The sequence below is a fragment of the Phalacrocorax carbo genome, chromosome 9 (assembly GCF_963921805.1).
Source record: "Phalacrocorax carbo chromosome 9, bPhaCar2.1, whole genome shotgun sequence".
Taxonomy (NCBI): domain Eukaryota; kingdom Metazoa; phylum Chordata; class Aves; order Suliformes; family Phalacrocoracidae; genus Phalacrocorax; species Phalacrocorax carbo.
In genome coordinates this window covers 31023542-31037311 of record NC_087521.1, presented here as the reverse complement: position 1 = coordinate 31037311, position 13770 = coordinate 31023542, and the positions used below count along the sequence as shown (strand labels likewise).

General features: G+C 46.1%; 1 protein-coding gene across 1 annotated transcript in view; it reads right to left on the bottom strand.

Annotated features, from left to right (window-relative positions):
* Positions 1-11066, bottom strand: part of KCNH5 (potassium voltage-gated channel subfamily H member 5) — a 172499-nt gene extending 161433 nt beyond the window's left edge. Inside the window, exon 1 of the mRNA XM_064460968.1 lies at positions 10873-11066. Within this exon, the coding sequence (XP_064317038.1) occupies positions 10873-10945 (73 nt within the window). The 5' untranslated portion in view covers positions 10946-11066. The remainder of the gene's footprint in view (positions 1-10872) is intronic.
* Between the last annotated feature and the right edge of the window lie 2704 nt (positions 11067-13770).

Below are 13770 nucleotides of genomic sequence, written 5' to 3'. Positions count from 1 at the left end.
TAAAATCCACCAGAAACTTGGGAGGGAACAAAACATAAAGCCAAACTATTGAAAGTGTTTTTTTTTTAAAAAAATCCCATTAAATCAGAAAAAAATTAGACACTATTAGTTTCTTGGTAGATACTAGTATTTGTAAGGTTAGATCAGATATATAATATATGTACTAGAACCTTGACCAGATATTAGAATATGTTTTCTTTTGTCCTCATTAATTTTCATGTACTTAATTGACTTTTTTACCCTTGTCTCCTAAGCAAATAAGGCCTATTCATCCATGCTCAGCGCACAAATATATATGTGTGTGTCCTATTCCAGATGACAAAAAAATCTTGAATCAACATTTACATCTTGTTAGAGACGAATGAATCTAACTGTGGGCACAAAGCCATAGGAATCCATGTTTCATTCACGCCGCTGCTCAGTGAGCAGCTTGCTAAAATTTAAGGAAGAACAGGTCAGCATCTGACCCTTGGGTTTTATTGTGTACCCAAGCCTCAGCACCCACAGGACTCCATTCCTACCCTACATTTTATCAGAAGTCATGTTATTTTCTCCATCCAAGACACATATTAAGTCTCCCCTATTTATAAAATTTCTCCAGATCAAAACTCCAGGCAGATTTAACTTTACATTAGCCAGTCCGTACCCAGCTGTAAATATCCAAGCTGCATGCTGGATGACAGGACATTTTTCTGGCCATCATTTCTTAAAATTGCAGAGTCCAAAGGAACATGGAGGAGTTTTTGCTTCGAGTCCCCTGCTGTGACTCTTTGTGTATTCTTAACATGTCTCAGTTTTGGAGCCTAACCTTGGTCAACAACAGACTCCTTAGTAGAGGATACAACCTTAGGGTTTCTAGGAGTTCTGTGTGGTTGGAGAAGAAGCTGCTTAATATCACATCACCACCACTAACCACTCATAAAAGTCCATTTCTGCAGTTACCTCCCTGAGGTTGGGTCCCAACAGCCAGTCCAGGACTAAATCCATCTGCACACCTGCCTTCCATATGTCTACAACTCAGTTACATGGTTTCCTCACTAAGAAAGGTCAATCCCAGTTGTGTCTTGGGTTAAGATTTCTGTCAGTCTGATTATGGCAAATTCCACTCTGCTCAATTTCCAGCTGGCTGCTTGAACCTGGCGTAAGAGACAAGGGTTGGAAAAACCTCATTTTCTCTCCATCTCCAGTTGCCATAGGGCAGCCTAACACCAAAGACAAGTCTGTTCCCTTCCAAACACAATTGCCTGCACGTTCCTCCTGGCCTCCTTTGCCAGCAGCTCCAAAGCAAGGACCCTCAGCGAAGGGCACATTGATGTCTCCCTGTGCCGACCTGCGGTGACTGTGGTGAAGTCCCGTAGCAGCCTCTTAGCACCAGCCAAGTCTTCATTCAAGCAGATCAGGTACAGCACAAGACAAGTGTGCTACAGACCTGCCTACAGGCTGCCAACTGAGTTGCTCCTTCCTCAGACACATCCATACTCATTGCATGCAACAGGGAGGAAGCACACCCAGACCGCAGCTCTTCACCCGATGGCAGCCCAGGGACATGCCCCACCGCTGTTGCTGCCGGCAAGCACTGGGCACACCTCCATCATCAAATCTCAGGCTCACACCTGGTCCTCCCCACCCCCTGATGGCCTACACTCCACACTCATGGGTTCATACCAAAGATCTTTTTTGGAATGAGCCAAAGGACTTTTACAGAATCAGTCTTTTTTAAAGCATGGGCACGAGCCCTGCAATGCCACCCACCAAGCACTGCCCGCCCCAGGGCAGACACTTTCTGCAAGACAGGCCCAGGTTCAGACTCCCTTCATGGGAGAGGCAAACCCTCCTTGCCTGCTTTAGTCTTCAAGAGATAAGACTGCTGTTTTGCACCTTCCTCAGAAGAAAAATAAAGGAGCCAACAAAGGTCTGCAAATTGCAGGGTGACGAGCATAGTAAGGACACCAGCACTGGGATCTCCACAGCTGTCTTTCTGCTGGATTCAATACACAAGCTAGTTTTTTTAAAAGAATATATTATATTGGAGGTATTTTCAAGGATAAGTGTTTCTTAACAGAGTTTAGCTACTAATACCTGGACAGCACCGAATTCAGATGCTATGCCTACATGAGAACACCCAAATTTAATCAGGTTTTAGGTATACCACGACTTCACTGAAAGAATAGTATCACGACAGGGATTGCCAAGGACAGCCAAAGTTACAGATGGCAATGCATAAATAGAGCTCGCATTCTGCAGTAAAGCATTGGTAACTAAAATTTGTGCAATATCTGTGGTGTGGCCCAGAAAGGAAAGTCTTTCTCTCTCCATGTACCCAATCTCACAAATATTTTACTACAGAGGCTGGGAATTAATCTGCTAGACGTTGGCCATTGCTGAAAGCAGGACAGTAAATCTGACAGACAAATGGTCTGATGCAGTATATGAAACTCCATGCAGCTATGATCCAGATTACCATGTGGTGATATCTCACACTCTGAAGCTAACTTCAAAACTTGCACAATGATTAGCCTGACACGTCTGGTAATGCATTCATCCTTGCTTGGATTTCTCCAGTGCACTGAAAATGCATTTCCACTTCACATTTCCGTAGAGATAAAGGTCACTTTTTTATTATTTCTAAGCTTGTCTTGATGTCATTGCCTGCACCAATCATCATCTCCACCCATCCCCCTTTCTGATATATTGCAGAGAGCCCAAACCACAAATCTGTAGGTTGTGTAAGTTCTTTGACTAGATACACCTGAACAGCATCTGTCTACACGACAGCAGGGAAGCAGGGCTCAGCCAGCAGACTCGCCTGTCTCAGAGTTGCTAGACTCCTCTTAGGAAGCCAGCAGGCTTTTTATTAGCTAATATAACACTCTTATTTACAAGGTTTAATACTGATGGCAATGAGTTGGGGTATTAGAGGCATACAGTTAGCAAAATCTGAAAATTGGAAAACAATTGAGGAAAACAATTGTTAAAGGCATTGTATTTGCTGTTGCTGCGCTTCTGTTTTGGAAAAAGGATCTTTTGTATAAAGGCAGCCAGCCTATGCTGTAGAGCAGCAAGCCTTTAATCTTACTCTATCCTGCAGTAGCTAATACTCAACACGGCACTGATCCTTGTTTTATTTAAAAAAAAAAAAAAAAAGAAGAAAAAGACCACAGTGTGCAAGCAAGTTTTTTTAACCAACAAAATGCCCAAAGCAGTGTAAAATTCATGTTATATAATCACAGGAGAGCAAGAACAGCTAAATCATTCCAGGAGATATGCTTAGCCAAGTGAGAAACGCTGTCTCTAATCATCTTTTCTCAAGAATGCTTGGGTACCACTTGTAACCAAAATTGTTTAAATCACCATTTCAGAATTCCGCCTCATCCCAACAAAACAGGCAACTAATCTTTTTAGAAAAGTCACAGTTGAAAAGATATTTTTAAAAAATGAAGGAGTAGCAGAACACAAGTAATAATTATTATAACAAGAAGCATCTATTCCATCTAGGAACAAACTCCTAACTCAAGCAACTTTACACAGAGCTGTCCTTCAGAATTACTGCCCTTCCACTGCAGAGCAAGCGCAGCCCAGACCCAACGGGGTCTGTGAAACGTCTGGAATTTGCCTTTTTTGCTAATGCTCTCTTATAAAAGCCCCAACCCACTTAAACTGCTGTCAGCTGACTCTCCTTAAAACTACACAGGGTCAGCATATTGCTGCAGTCTTGTTTAGACCATCTTAGAAAACTCATGGGGCTCCGCTGCCTGTGTGTGTTGAGGAGGGGGGTCCTAAAAAATGTTTTCAGTTTTTATTTTCTTTTAGCTCGCCTGAGCAAGTCTTGGCCCTGATAATACATATTTCTACCGGTGGTGCTTACAGTGATTCCAACTACATGCTCAAGGCGTACTGCATCCCCGCAGAATACAACAGAAAATCCTAAACCCTTTTGGAGGGCACTGGCCTCTGAAATCAGCCTCAGCGGGCACCAACATCCCTCCAGCTCTGGGGTGGGCTGCAGACAAACGGCTGTGCTTGGAGCGGCAACCCCCACCACCACTTTGTACTCCTTACTATAAAACCACATTGCTGTTTTCTAACAAAGCTTTTATTTCCCCGGTGTCTTTAAAGCATGCAAAACATCAGTGTCATCCAATTTATCCAGCACATTAAGCGTTCCTTGCCTGAAAAAAAAAAACCATCTCTCCAAGGACTAACTCTTTACGTCACCTTTCTGTACCACTGTTGGTTTTAGTTAATACTCATATTACAAAAATGCAAAGAGGACTAAACCCAGAGCAAGACGCCACCATACTGACTATGCTAAAATGATCTATTTCCTGCCCCGAATAAGTGCACCTCAAATAAAAGATAAATAATCCAGCATTGGCTGAAATACTAAATCCACGCGCAGTCCCTTAGCTGGGAACACAGCAGCTTTCAGCAATTTAGCAAGCAAGCTCAAGAAAAAAAGATTAGAGTCTACCTGGAATTTACCTCCTGAAAACTTACAAAATTAACTTTAATCATTCTGAACATGAAAGCCCACAAACAGCATGGTCCCCTGCCTTCATTGTGGCACAACTTCATTGACTCCAGAAAGACTTTTGAGCCAACAGGGACAAGAGACCGTCCCTAAGAGTTGCTCACGAAATGGCATTTCATACAATTCTGATCACAGGTTCTTCCCACACATTCATTTACCCTGGAGTTAAACTAATTCCTACCTATCCCGGCTACCTTTTAAATGCCACCAGTGAATATATTCTCTATTAAAATTATGCAGAGCACAACATAGATGTAGTGCAACTAAATTTAAACTGGAGCACACTTTAGCTCTCTCTGAAGGCACACAGGCACCCTCGGGGAGCAACCAAAAATCAGATTTTTAGCTTTATACAAATAGAAGTGCTTGATTCACGTTCCCAGATGAGAAAACTGTGGTAACAGTAGTTGTTCGGACATGGGGGCTCCTCTTGCAAACACTCAGCCCAAAGCTAGTCCTGGCTGCAGATTCACAGAGCCTGGCTGTCTCAAAAACCCTGTTTCGGCAGAGAATCGTCTGCCTCTCCCGTGCTCCCCTCTTTGTGCAAGTGGCTGAAGCGACACTACCAGCAGGACAGATCCCAGCCCAGTGCCGAGGTGCTGCTCCAGGCCAGGCTCCTAAAGGGCTATTCACAAGCCAGCAGTCGGACTCCCTCCGGCTGCCACGTGTGGGTGCAGGATCGGGCCCTGGCTAGCTGCGTTACACAGGGCTTGGTATTTAAAACAGCCAGTCACTGAGTGTGCTGATTAAAAATATACCAGACTTTTTTCTGAAAAACAGGTCATTAGAGTGCTAACTCCAAAATCTTCTTCTATTACTTAATTTCATCAAACCAGAAAATACTATTCCTTTAGCTTTCCAGAAGGATAACTTAAAATCCCAATTAACGACCGAACAGTACCCTGTTAAACAGGCTAATTAAATGTATTTCCACAGCTCGCTTAACTTCCTGACGTTATTCTTTGGCTGGATACTCCTTCCAACAGCAATTAAATAAAAATATAAAAAGGATGTTTACTCTAAAGGAAAAAAAAAAATCAATAATTTCATTTTTCTCTTCTCTCTCAGATTTAAACATTAACCTGGGAACGCAACAACTCTTGCAGTGACCTCTTGTGGCAAGCGCTCAGCAGCGCTCAAGCATCCCCCAGAAGAGAACGCCTCCTCTCCCACCGCCAGCAGTACATACAGAAAGAAATATTAGAAAGCAAAGACCCATAATTTACAAAGCAGCTGATCAAACCTCAAGGAAATCCAGCTATTCCTTTAGCCAACGATACGGCATTATTTTGGTTTCTAAATACAATAGCGCAGAGCTGCCATAACCAGTTGTTTTTAAAACAAAAACACATATAAAAAATTTTAGACTATGTAAAACTCCCCCGATTTCAGCCGCAGTCAGATATGCTTCATCTTTCTGCGTTCAGCCAACCAACTTGAAAAGTAAGGAAGGCAGGGTGCTTGCAATTAAAAACTCCTCACAAATGCCATCTAGTAATGCTTCTTAGTGTAAAATTCCACTTGGCATTGAATTACATGCCAGTAGGCCCCCTGCAGCCATAGAAACTGCAAAAGGAACCCTGTGCCTTTGACTGCCAAGAAGGCCTTAATGACATCATCTCCTTGGTTGTCCCTTCAGTAATTTCTCCACAGTCAACTGAGCTGGAGGACGGAAACTTTCACCCCCAGAGTCTATAGTGTCTTTATGTAGAGATTTAGGGAACTGCTGAGATCCACGTCTTTTGGAGGATCTCCAGTGACAGACATCCTGTAAACCTGAAGTAACTTGCTTTAAAGAACTTACTTTCTGCAGGATGTGACTTAATTTGGATCAGGTGAAAATGCAACTTGTTTAGTTTAGGGGAGAGAAGCCTACGTGTCTCATGTCCCATGGGAACAACGTTTTGCTACCCTGCCTGTAAGACATCAGGTACACTACATGGGATAGTCAGGAGGACAGGAGAGACAATGGACACTTATTTTATCTACAATACCAGCATAATAAAAACAAAAAACGTGTCTTAGCGCTACAGATGTGCCACTCATTTCCCTCCCCCTTCCTGGGTACCCTGCCTTGACAACACAGACACCTGTAACAGGGCTGATTGTTTCACCCGAAGTCACAGAGACCCAGCAGGGTGTAAAGCTCTGTCTGGAAGAAGTGCTTTGTAGGAACGTGTCACAAAGCTGAAAAAGACCAGGAAGTAAATGTTAGCTTCATTAAAGCTCATGGTAAAACTCCCACATAAGCCTTATGGAGCCAAGATTTCAGCCCAAGTGTCAAAATATATTTGTGAAAGACCTGAAAGACTCATTGTCCCGAGGAAGCTCCGAAGAGTTACTGCAACAGAAACGATAACCAGTAACGACTCTTATCATACAGATAAGACTATGTATAGTCTTCACTAAACTAAGTCCCTCTTCCAGACCATTAGCACACTTCATTGCATATTGCCACAAAGTCCCAGAGTTAACCTTTTCCCAAGCTCATCCTCTACTGTAAAAGCAAATTATGCCATTAATGAAAGCTTAATGCTTTTCACTGCTGTGAAGGGTGAGGATGGACAGGCAAGGCAGACAGCTTTCTCTGCCCCTGTGCATGTGGCTCAACTCGCCAGATCGCTCTGCACACCGGCCAGGTCCATGAAGCCCAGCCCTGGTCTAGAGACTTGCCAAGTCTGTGCCCATTGCGCCTCCACGATGCTGAGACGAGGTCCGTATCAGCAGGAGCTCTGAATGCACCGAAGGAGCAACCAGTAATATTAGTAATAATGGGCACAGATTGCTGCGATCATCTTCGGAGGGAACATTGCCCTAAGGAAGGCCCTTATTAAAAGCCCAAAATACTAATGGCAGTAAAAGGCAATCACCTTAACGTGATTTAACCCGCTGCTCTCACAAACCACTTCTTCTAGCTCAGCAGAACACCTGGTGTTCTTAAAATCCAGGGCACAGTCAAGGCTGTTGCAAGATTGTATCAATCTTTGTAAGCCTCAGATAAGACCTTTTGCTCCATGTATTTTCACTGTGTTTTAAAAGGAAAAAAAAAAAAAGGCAGAGTGTGCACCAAGATTACCCTGAAGATAGGTCTGTGCGTCCTGAGGGCTTGTCCCTCTTCACCAACTGGAGCAGTTGGTCTAATGACAGACCTCGCTTCTCCCTGCAGACTTTGTCTCTCCTCGAGTGGAGCACGGCTGCGGCGTGGGCAAAGAGCCCACAAAGTGGCTTGAGGGGTGCCATCCACCACAAAACGCTTTGGGAACCACCTGCAACCTGATGCTGTCCAAAAAGCAGAGTATGCCGCTGCTCTAAAATACTTCGCAAGCTCCAACGTGCAAAGTCACCTCCAAAAGAGAGGCTCCCTGGGCAGAGGGACACCACGGGACACACACACAACCCACGTTGCTTTGGCATTTGCTCCGTCTTCCCCAAACACACTGGCCAGCAGAGGAACGTCCAGCACAGCAGCCCAGAAATCCCACCCCTCCGTGCAGGGGACAGAAGAGCCACAGCCACCCCATTCCTTTCTGCACGGCTCTTTGATGCTTTGCTCATAGATGATTCACCATGAATGCTTTTCCCACAATTTTAACCTGACTTGTAGCCAAAGCTGGGGTGAAAAGGAAAAACAGAAAATGCGTAAATAATGCTGAAAACTGAATATATGATTGCTTTTAACACCAGGCTGGCCACCACACTAAGTCTGCGTGTCATCTTCCTACTGTGTCAATTCTGACTTTCCACATTTTAGAATTACTGCAATTTTGGCTATAAATTCTGTGATTCAGACCCATCTCTGGTGACTCCGAGTAATTTATCTCTACCTACATTTCATTCTGAAACCATTGCTTCCATTTCACCTGAAGAAGAGCCTATCTGCCCAAGTACCTGTCTAATTTTTCCAGCCATACCTGTTGCCTAATAGAAGATATTACCTCTATCTACAAACCTTCTCCTGGCTGTTAAGAAAAGATTTATGGTCAAGAAGTGCAATGGGATTGCATAAGTGTGAGAAATCTCAAAAGAGAGTGTTCTCTAACCAGGAAAGGTTAGAGAAGGGCTTTTTTTGCAGATGCTGAAGATGTATTCTAAAAGAAAAATCATCAGTCTTTCCTTCATCCCATTCCTCACCTTGTCAGTGAAAAATCTCTTGGAAACTGGTGAACCCAAGTTCAAAAACAGAACCCAGCACACAGTCAGCAGATCAAATCCTTGCCTTCTACCGAGCACTGGCAGGAGATACTTGAACCAGATTTGCTCTGTTGGATACCATTAAGTTCAGATTAAACAGTGCTGAATCCAATGAAATTTACTATTTTTATAAAGGACAAATAAGGTTATGTCCTGGATGACAAAAATAAGAACTAAATCATGTTTCATGGCACAACACTGACTACTTACACGAGTTAAAAACAAATTCCCCACACGCTTGTTGCTTTGCTGTCCAAAGGGGCAGATTTGGCTCTGTAGCATCATGCTCAGGCATCATCAGGGGCAGAGAAAAAGCAGAATGAATAACCAAATCAGCATGATTTACGCTCCCAAATTAGACCAGGTTCAAAACTGGAGAGAGATACGTGCTTTTAAAGTATAACATTCAAAAGCCTTCTGAGCTTTTCCAGGTTTTGGAATCTCAAAGGTTTACTGAGCTATCACCAGGGAGGACGTGTGATTTAATCAGAGCACGATGCAAAAGCATGGCAATCCCAAACCCTGCTCCCAGCGCTGCCACCATGACCTTGGGAAAACAACTGCGATGCCCCGAGTCCCCATTTACGCCACAGTTCTAAGAACAGGTTGGGAATGCCTCTGTGTGTCCTCTTCCACAAGGAGCTGTGAAGTGTAATTAAATTCCACCCAGCGCTTTGAAATTGTCAGAAGGAAAGTGCTATATCAACCCCTATTAATTAAGCTTGCATTTAATATTCTGGTAAATAAATACACTATTGCGGGAAACTAGCTCTTTGTGATCGTGCAGCTACAAAGCTTGACACAGAGCCAGCTGCCGAACACAGGTCAGCATGAAAGGGAGGAAGCCCCCCAAAAAGGGTCGATGGCTTAATATAAGGCTGGCATTTTAACACAAAACATTTTAAAACAAATCCTAGGTCCTCATCTCACTCCTGCTCCTGGGAAATTCAATGAATCACTAATTCACTACCTGCCATCAAAATCAACTTCACGCCAGCACACCAGACCACGTTAGCGTGAATGTGAGGTAAATCCCGAACCGAGCAATGGAAAGGTGGAGAGGAACACTTTTCAGCCCGATTCCACACCACATTACCGTCTCAATTAATAATACATGTGGCAACTTTTCTCAATGCTCTGCTCTGCCCTCCTTTCCCATTCACGTCCCCAGATGCACGCCGGCACAGCGGCGCTTCCGTACGGCAGGGTCGCCCTGAGCTCAGGCCACCCAAGGAGCTATCTTTTAGCAGATGCAAAGTCGAGGTCTCTTACCAGGCTTCACTTGTGCAAACACTCATATGTTTCAGTAGTTATGTGCCAGCGCAAAGACTATGTAATAAAAGGAAAGTAACTAGCACAAGACTTGCCCAAAGTGGCATCTACATTAATACACCAAGAGAGACGGTGGTCGCCAACCACATTCTAACTTCAATGCAGCTGTACACAGTACTCTCAATCAGTGCTTTCCGCTGGAGGAAAGGGTAAAATTAACCCCAGCACCAAGGAATAATTTGATGGCCGTGCAGTCCTGGACGAGTCCTGTAAATATTCACCTAACAGAGGAGCTGTAGATGAGCAACTGCAGGCAGTTCTTTATATATTTGCTCAACCAGAGGATTGCCATCGTCCAAACCACAGTCACTCCCTCATCCCCTTTCCCAGTACCTTTGCCACAGACTTTAAAGTGTCACAGAATTGCAAAGACTTTGAAACCCTGAATGTAAATGTTTGCAAGCCCAATTATTAAAGGACTAAAGAACAAGAAGAACGGGGGAAAATATGATGCGACGAGCGGAGAGGATATTAGAAATATAAATGATGACTACTTATTTTCAGAAGCTGCTCACAAAAAAAAAAAAAAAAGAAAGAAAGAAAAGAAAAAGCTACAGTTCCCGGTACCGGTAAGGATGTAGGAAGTGAGGGGGGCCAGGGAAAGGGCCGCGGAGGGCAGGCTCCGGCGGGGCACGGCAGCCCCGCACCCCGGGCAGACCCCGTTCCTTGAAGGCGCCGCTTTGGCACAGACCCATGAGCGGGGCAGCGGGCGCGGCGGCTCCGCGCCCCGGGGACGGACGGACGGACGACGGACGGACAGACAGACAGAGGGAAGGATGGACGGATGGGTGGATGGATGGGTGGAGGGGATCTCTCACCGCTCGAGCGCCGGACGATGTTCTCCAGGAAGGTGTTCTGCGGTGCCACCAGCCCTCTCTTGCCCCCCGGCATCCTGCAGCGCCGGGCTCGGGGGCCGGGGGTGCGCGGCGGCAGCGGCGGCGGCGGCGGCGGCGGGGTGGGGGGGCCGGCGGCGGCGGGTGCGCCCGGTGCCCGTGAGTCGCGCAGGGGCGGCCGCGGCCGCTCATGGTAGTGGCGCCCCCGCGGCGGCTGCAGCGCGGAATGGGGCCGCGCCGCGCACGGCGCCGCCGAGCGCCGCCGCCCGCCTCCCCGCCAGCCCCCCCCGCGCCTGCGCGCCCGCCCCGGGACCGGGGGGGGGGACACGGCACCGGGGGACGCCGGGGGGGGAGGGGGGGACACAGCGGGGCGGGGTGGGGGTGGGGGCGGCGCGGAGCCCCGCGGGGGTGCGCCCGGTGCCGCGCCCCGCCGAGCGTCGTGCCGCGGCTGTCCCCGCGTCGGGCTCTCCGGGACACCCCTTCGAAGTTTTGCCCTGTCCCCCCTGAGCGAAACTAACCGAACAGACCCCTCAACCCCTGGGTCTTCATCTGCACGATGGGTTTGGGGGGTTTTTAAGGCAGCGTTCCCGTGGGTTTTGGGGAAAACAGCCGGCGAAATGCTGCGCGGGGTAGTGGAAGGTGCCTGCATTTTGCCCACAAATGACAACCGTAGAGTGCAAGGTAACATGTAAAATGCCAGCCTTGTACGAAGCCATCGGCCTTTTGGTTTGGTTTTTTTTTTTTGAGGATTCCTCCCCCTCCCAGTGAGAGCAGCTGTCACGGGGAGACAACAGGAGGCAGGTTTGGGGCTGGAGCCCTCTTTTCTATCGCTTTATTCAGGACCCCGCTCTACCGTGTCGCTCCTGTGCCGGAGCCCCAGAGGCTCAGCTGAGTCAGTGCAGCGAGGCGCCACACGCCCATCTCTGGGTAAGCTCTTCCCTGCTCTTGACCCAGTCGCCTTTCTCCCTCCAGCCTCTTCGTTACTCGGACAGTGCCTTTAAAGGTACGGGCAGTGAAATCCTGGAAGGAATTTCTCCACCTATTGCTTCTCCCTCTGCTAATTTTGCACGCTGCTACAGGCTAGAAAGGATCGTAGAAGGAAACAAGAGAAAGAAAATCGCTGTTTGTCCAGGGCAGAGCACATTGCGGTGCGCTGCGTGCTCCTGCCGTAGTTGGCACAAGCAGCAGTTCTTCTCCCAGCAGATATTATTCCACTATGGAAAAATCAATTATTTTTTTTTCCAGCTTGTTTTCAGCACCTCCTCCTACCTGTGCTTGGGTCTTGGTCCAACAAGTCACACCATGTTCACCTGAACTCCTCTGCTTAAAGTTAAGCGCATGTTTAAAATCTCTACCACACCAGGGCAGTTGTAGGAACAGCTCTTTCAGTCTGGGTGTCAGGAAAAGGTCTGGTTCTGCTTTCATTTAAACAAATGCAGATCAGGAGCAGCTCCATTACAGTCACCTTGTGAATGCTGATATAAAACGAGCCTGAGAGGTGAACTAGACACTATGTGTCACTCACTCACTGGTTCCCCATGCCCCAGCTCTGAATTCTTCAGAGCTTTCCTTAGAGTGGTGTGGTTTAAAAGATGCTCCTGCTGAGCTCTGCCCCAAATACAGGGAAATTTGGCTCCTGGTAATTGGCAGATAGACGGCAACACCTTCATTTCTTTCAAGTGAGCAGTAGCCATACAAAGACATATGTGCATGGACAAATACTGTGTGATTGATCTGTCTGGGCAGTGTTGCCAGGAGCTCTGCTCCCCAATTCCTTCTATTCCACCCAATTTGAATTCTTCTACTCATTTCCCATCCTTGTTTTGAAACCTAGATTTGCCTACTTACGCCACCCTCACACCCACCCACCCACCCCCCCGCTGCCATCTTTTGATTAATGCATCAAATCCCTTCTTGTTCACCCTTTTTACTAAACTTCTCCATTGTGGTGCAGCAGTTGTGCCCAAGAGTCACTCCATCCTCCTGCTTTATCTCCTCAACTTCAGGTCTCACTGTTAAGTTTTGCTGCTCTGTTTCCAGTGGCACTAATTAAACAATAGGTTATGGAGCAGGACAAGTTCCTAAAACAGATATCTGGTGGGGTAGAAAGGGCAGGACTTCTGGTGGGATGCTTGCCTCTACATCAAGGTAGCAAAAAACTCCAGAGAACATCTCTTTTTTTCCCTGAAATGCTGGGTGAGCTGAAAGGAAACCTTGAAAAGAAGAGTCTGATAAAGCAAGCAAACTGGGAACAGCAAAGTGACTCTTGTCTTCTTGTGGGGATCTTCAAATTGTGCTTGGAAACAGTGTCAAGCCACCACGCAGGAAGCTGTCAGAAGGGTTCGAGGTCTGTGTAAGTAGGAAAAAGGCAGCTAAGCAGTTTCTTTCCAAGTCAGAAATACCCCAGTCTCAAACAGCTATTCTTAAATGTGGCAGAAAATCCACTGTTGTTCAGAATGCATTTATTTTTTAAGCGCAGAATAGGTAAGTCAACACAGTTTGAATTTTAGGGAATTAGTTAGTTGCTAAAACATTTAAAAAAAAAAAAGTCTAAGCTAAATATAATGACATTCCTGATGGAATATCAGAGGATTCCCAGTCCCTCTTTCTTCCCAGCTTTCAAACTTTATTTCTTTAAGCAAAGAAACTAGCTTACCTTTCCTTAAAGAAAAAAAAGGCTAAAATGAAATAAGCACATTGCTGTACCAAGGTAAAAGAGTAATCACAATTCCTTCCTCTTCTGCTTCACCATTTCTTTTCTTCTGAAATTTGAAACACCTGCTCGGGGTGATTTACCTCTGTACTCACATGTCTACAAAAGGCACGACAGCCCCTATCTACCGAGCAGTGGGCAAACATCAACTCCCACCGCAAGTGGAGACA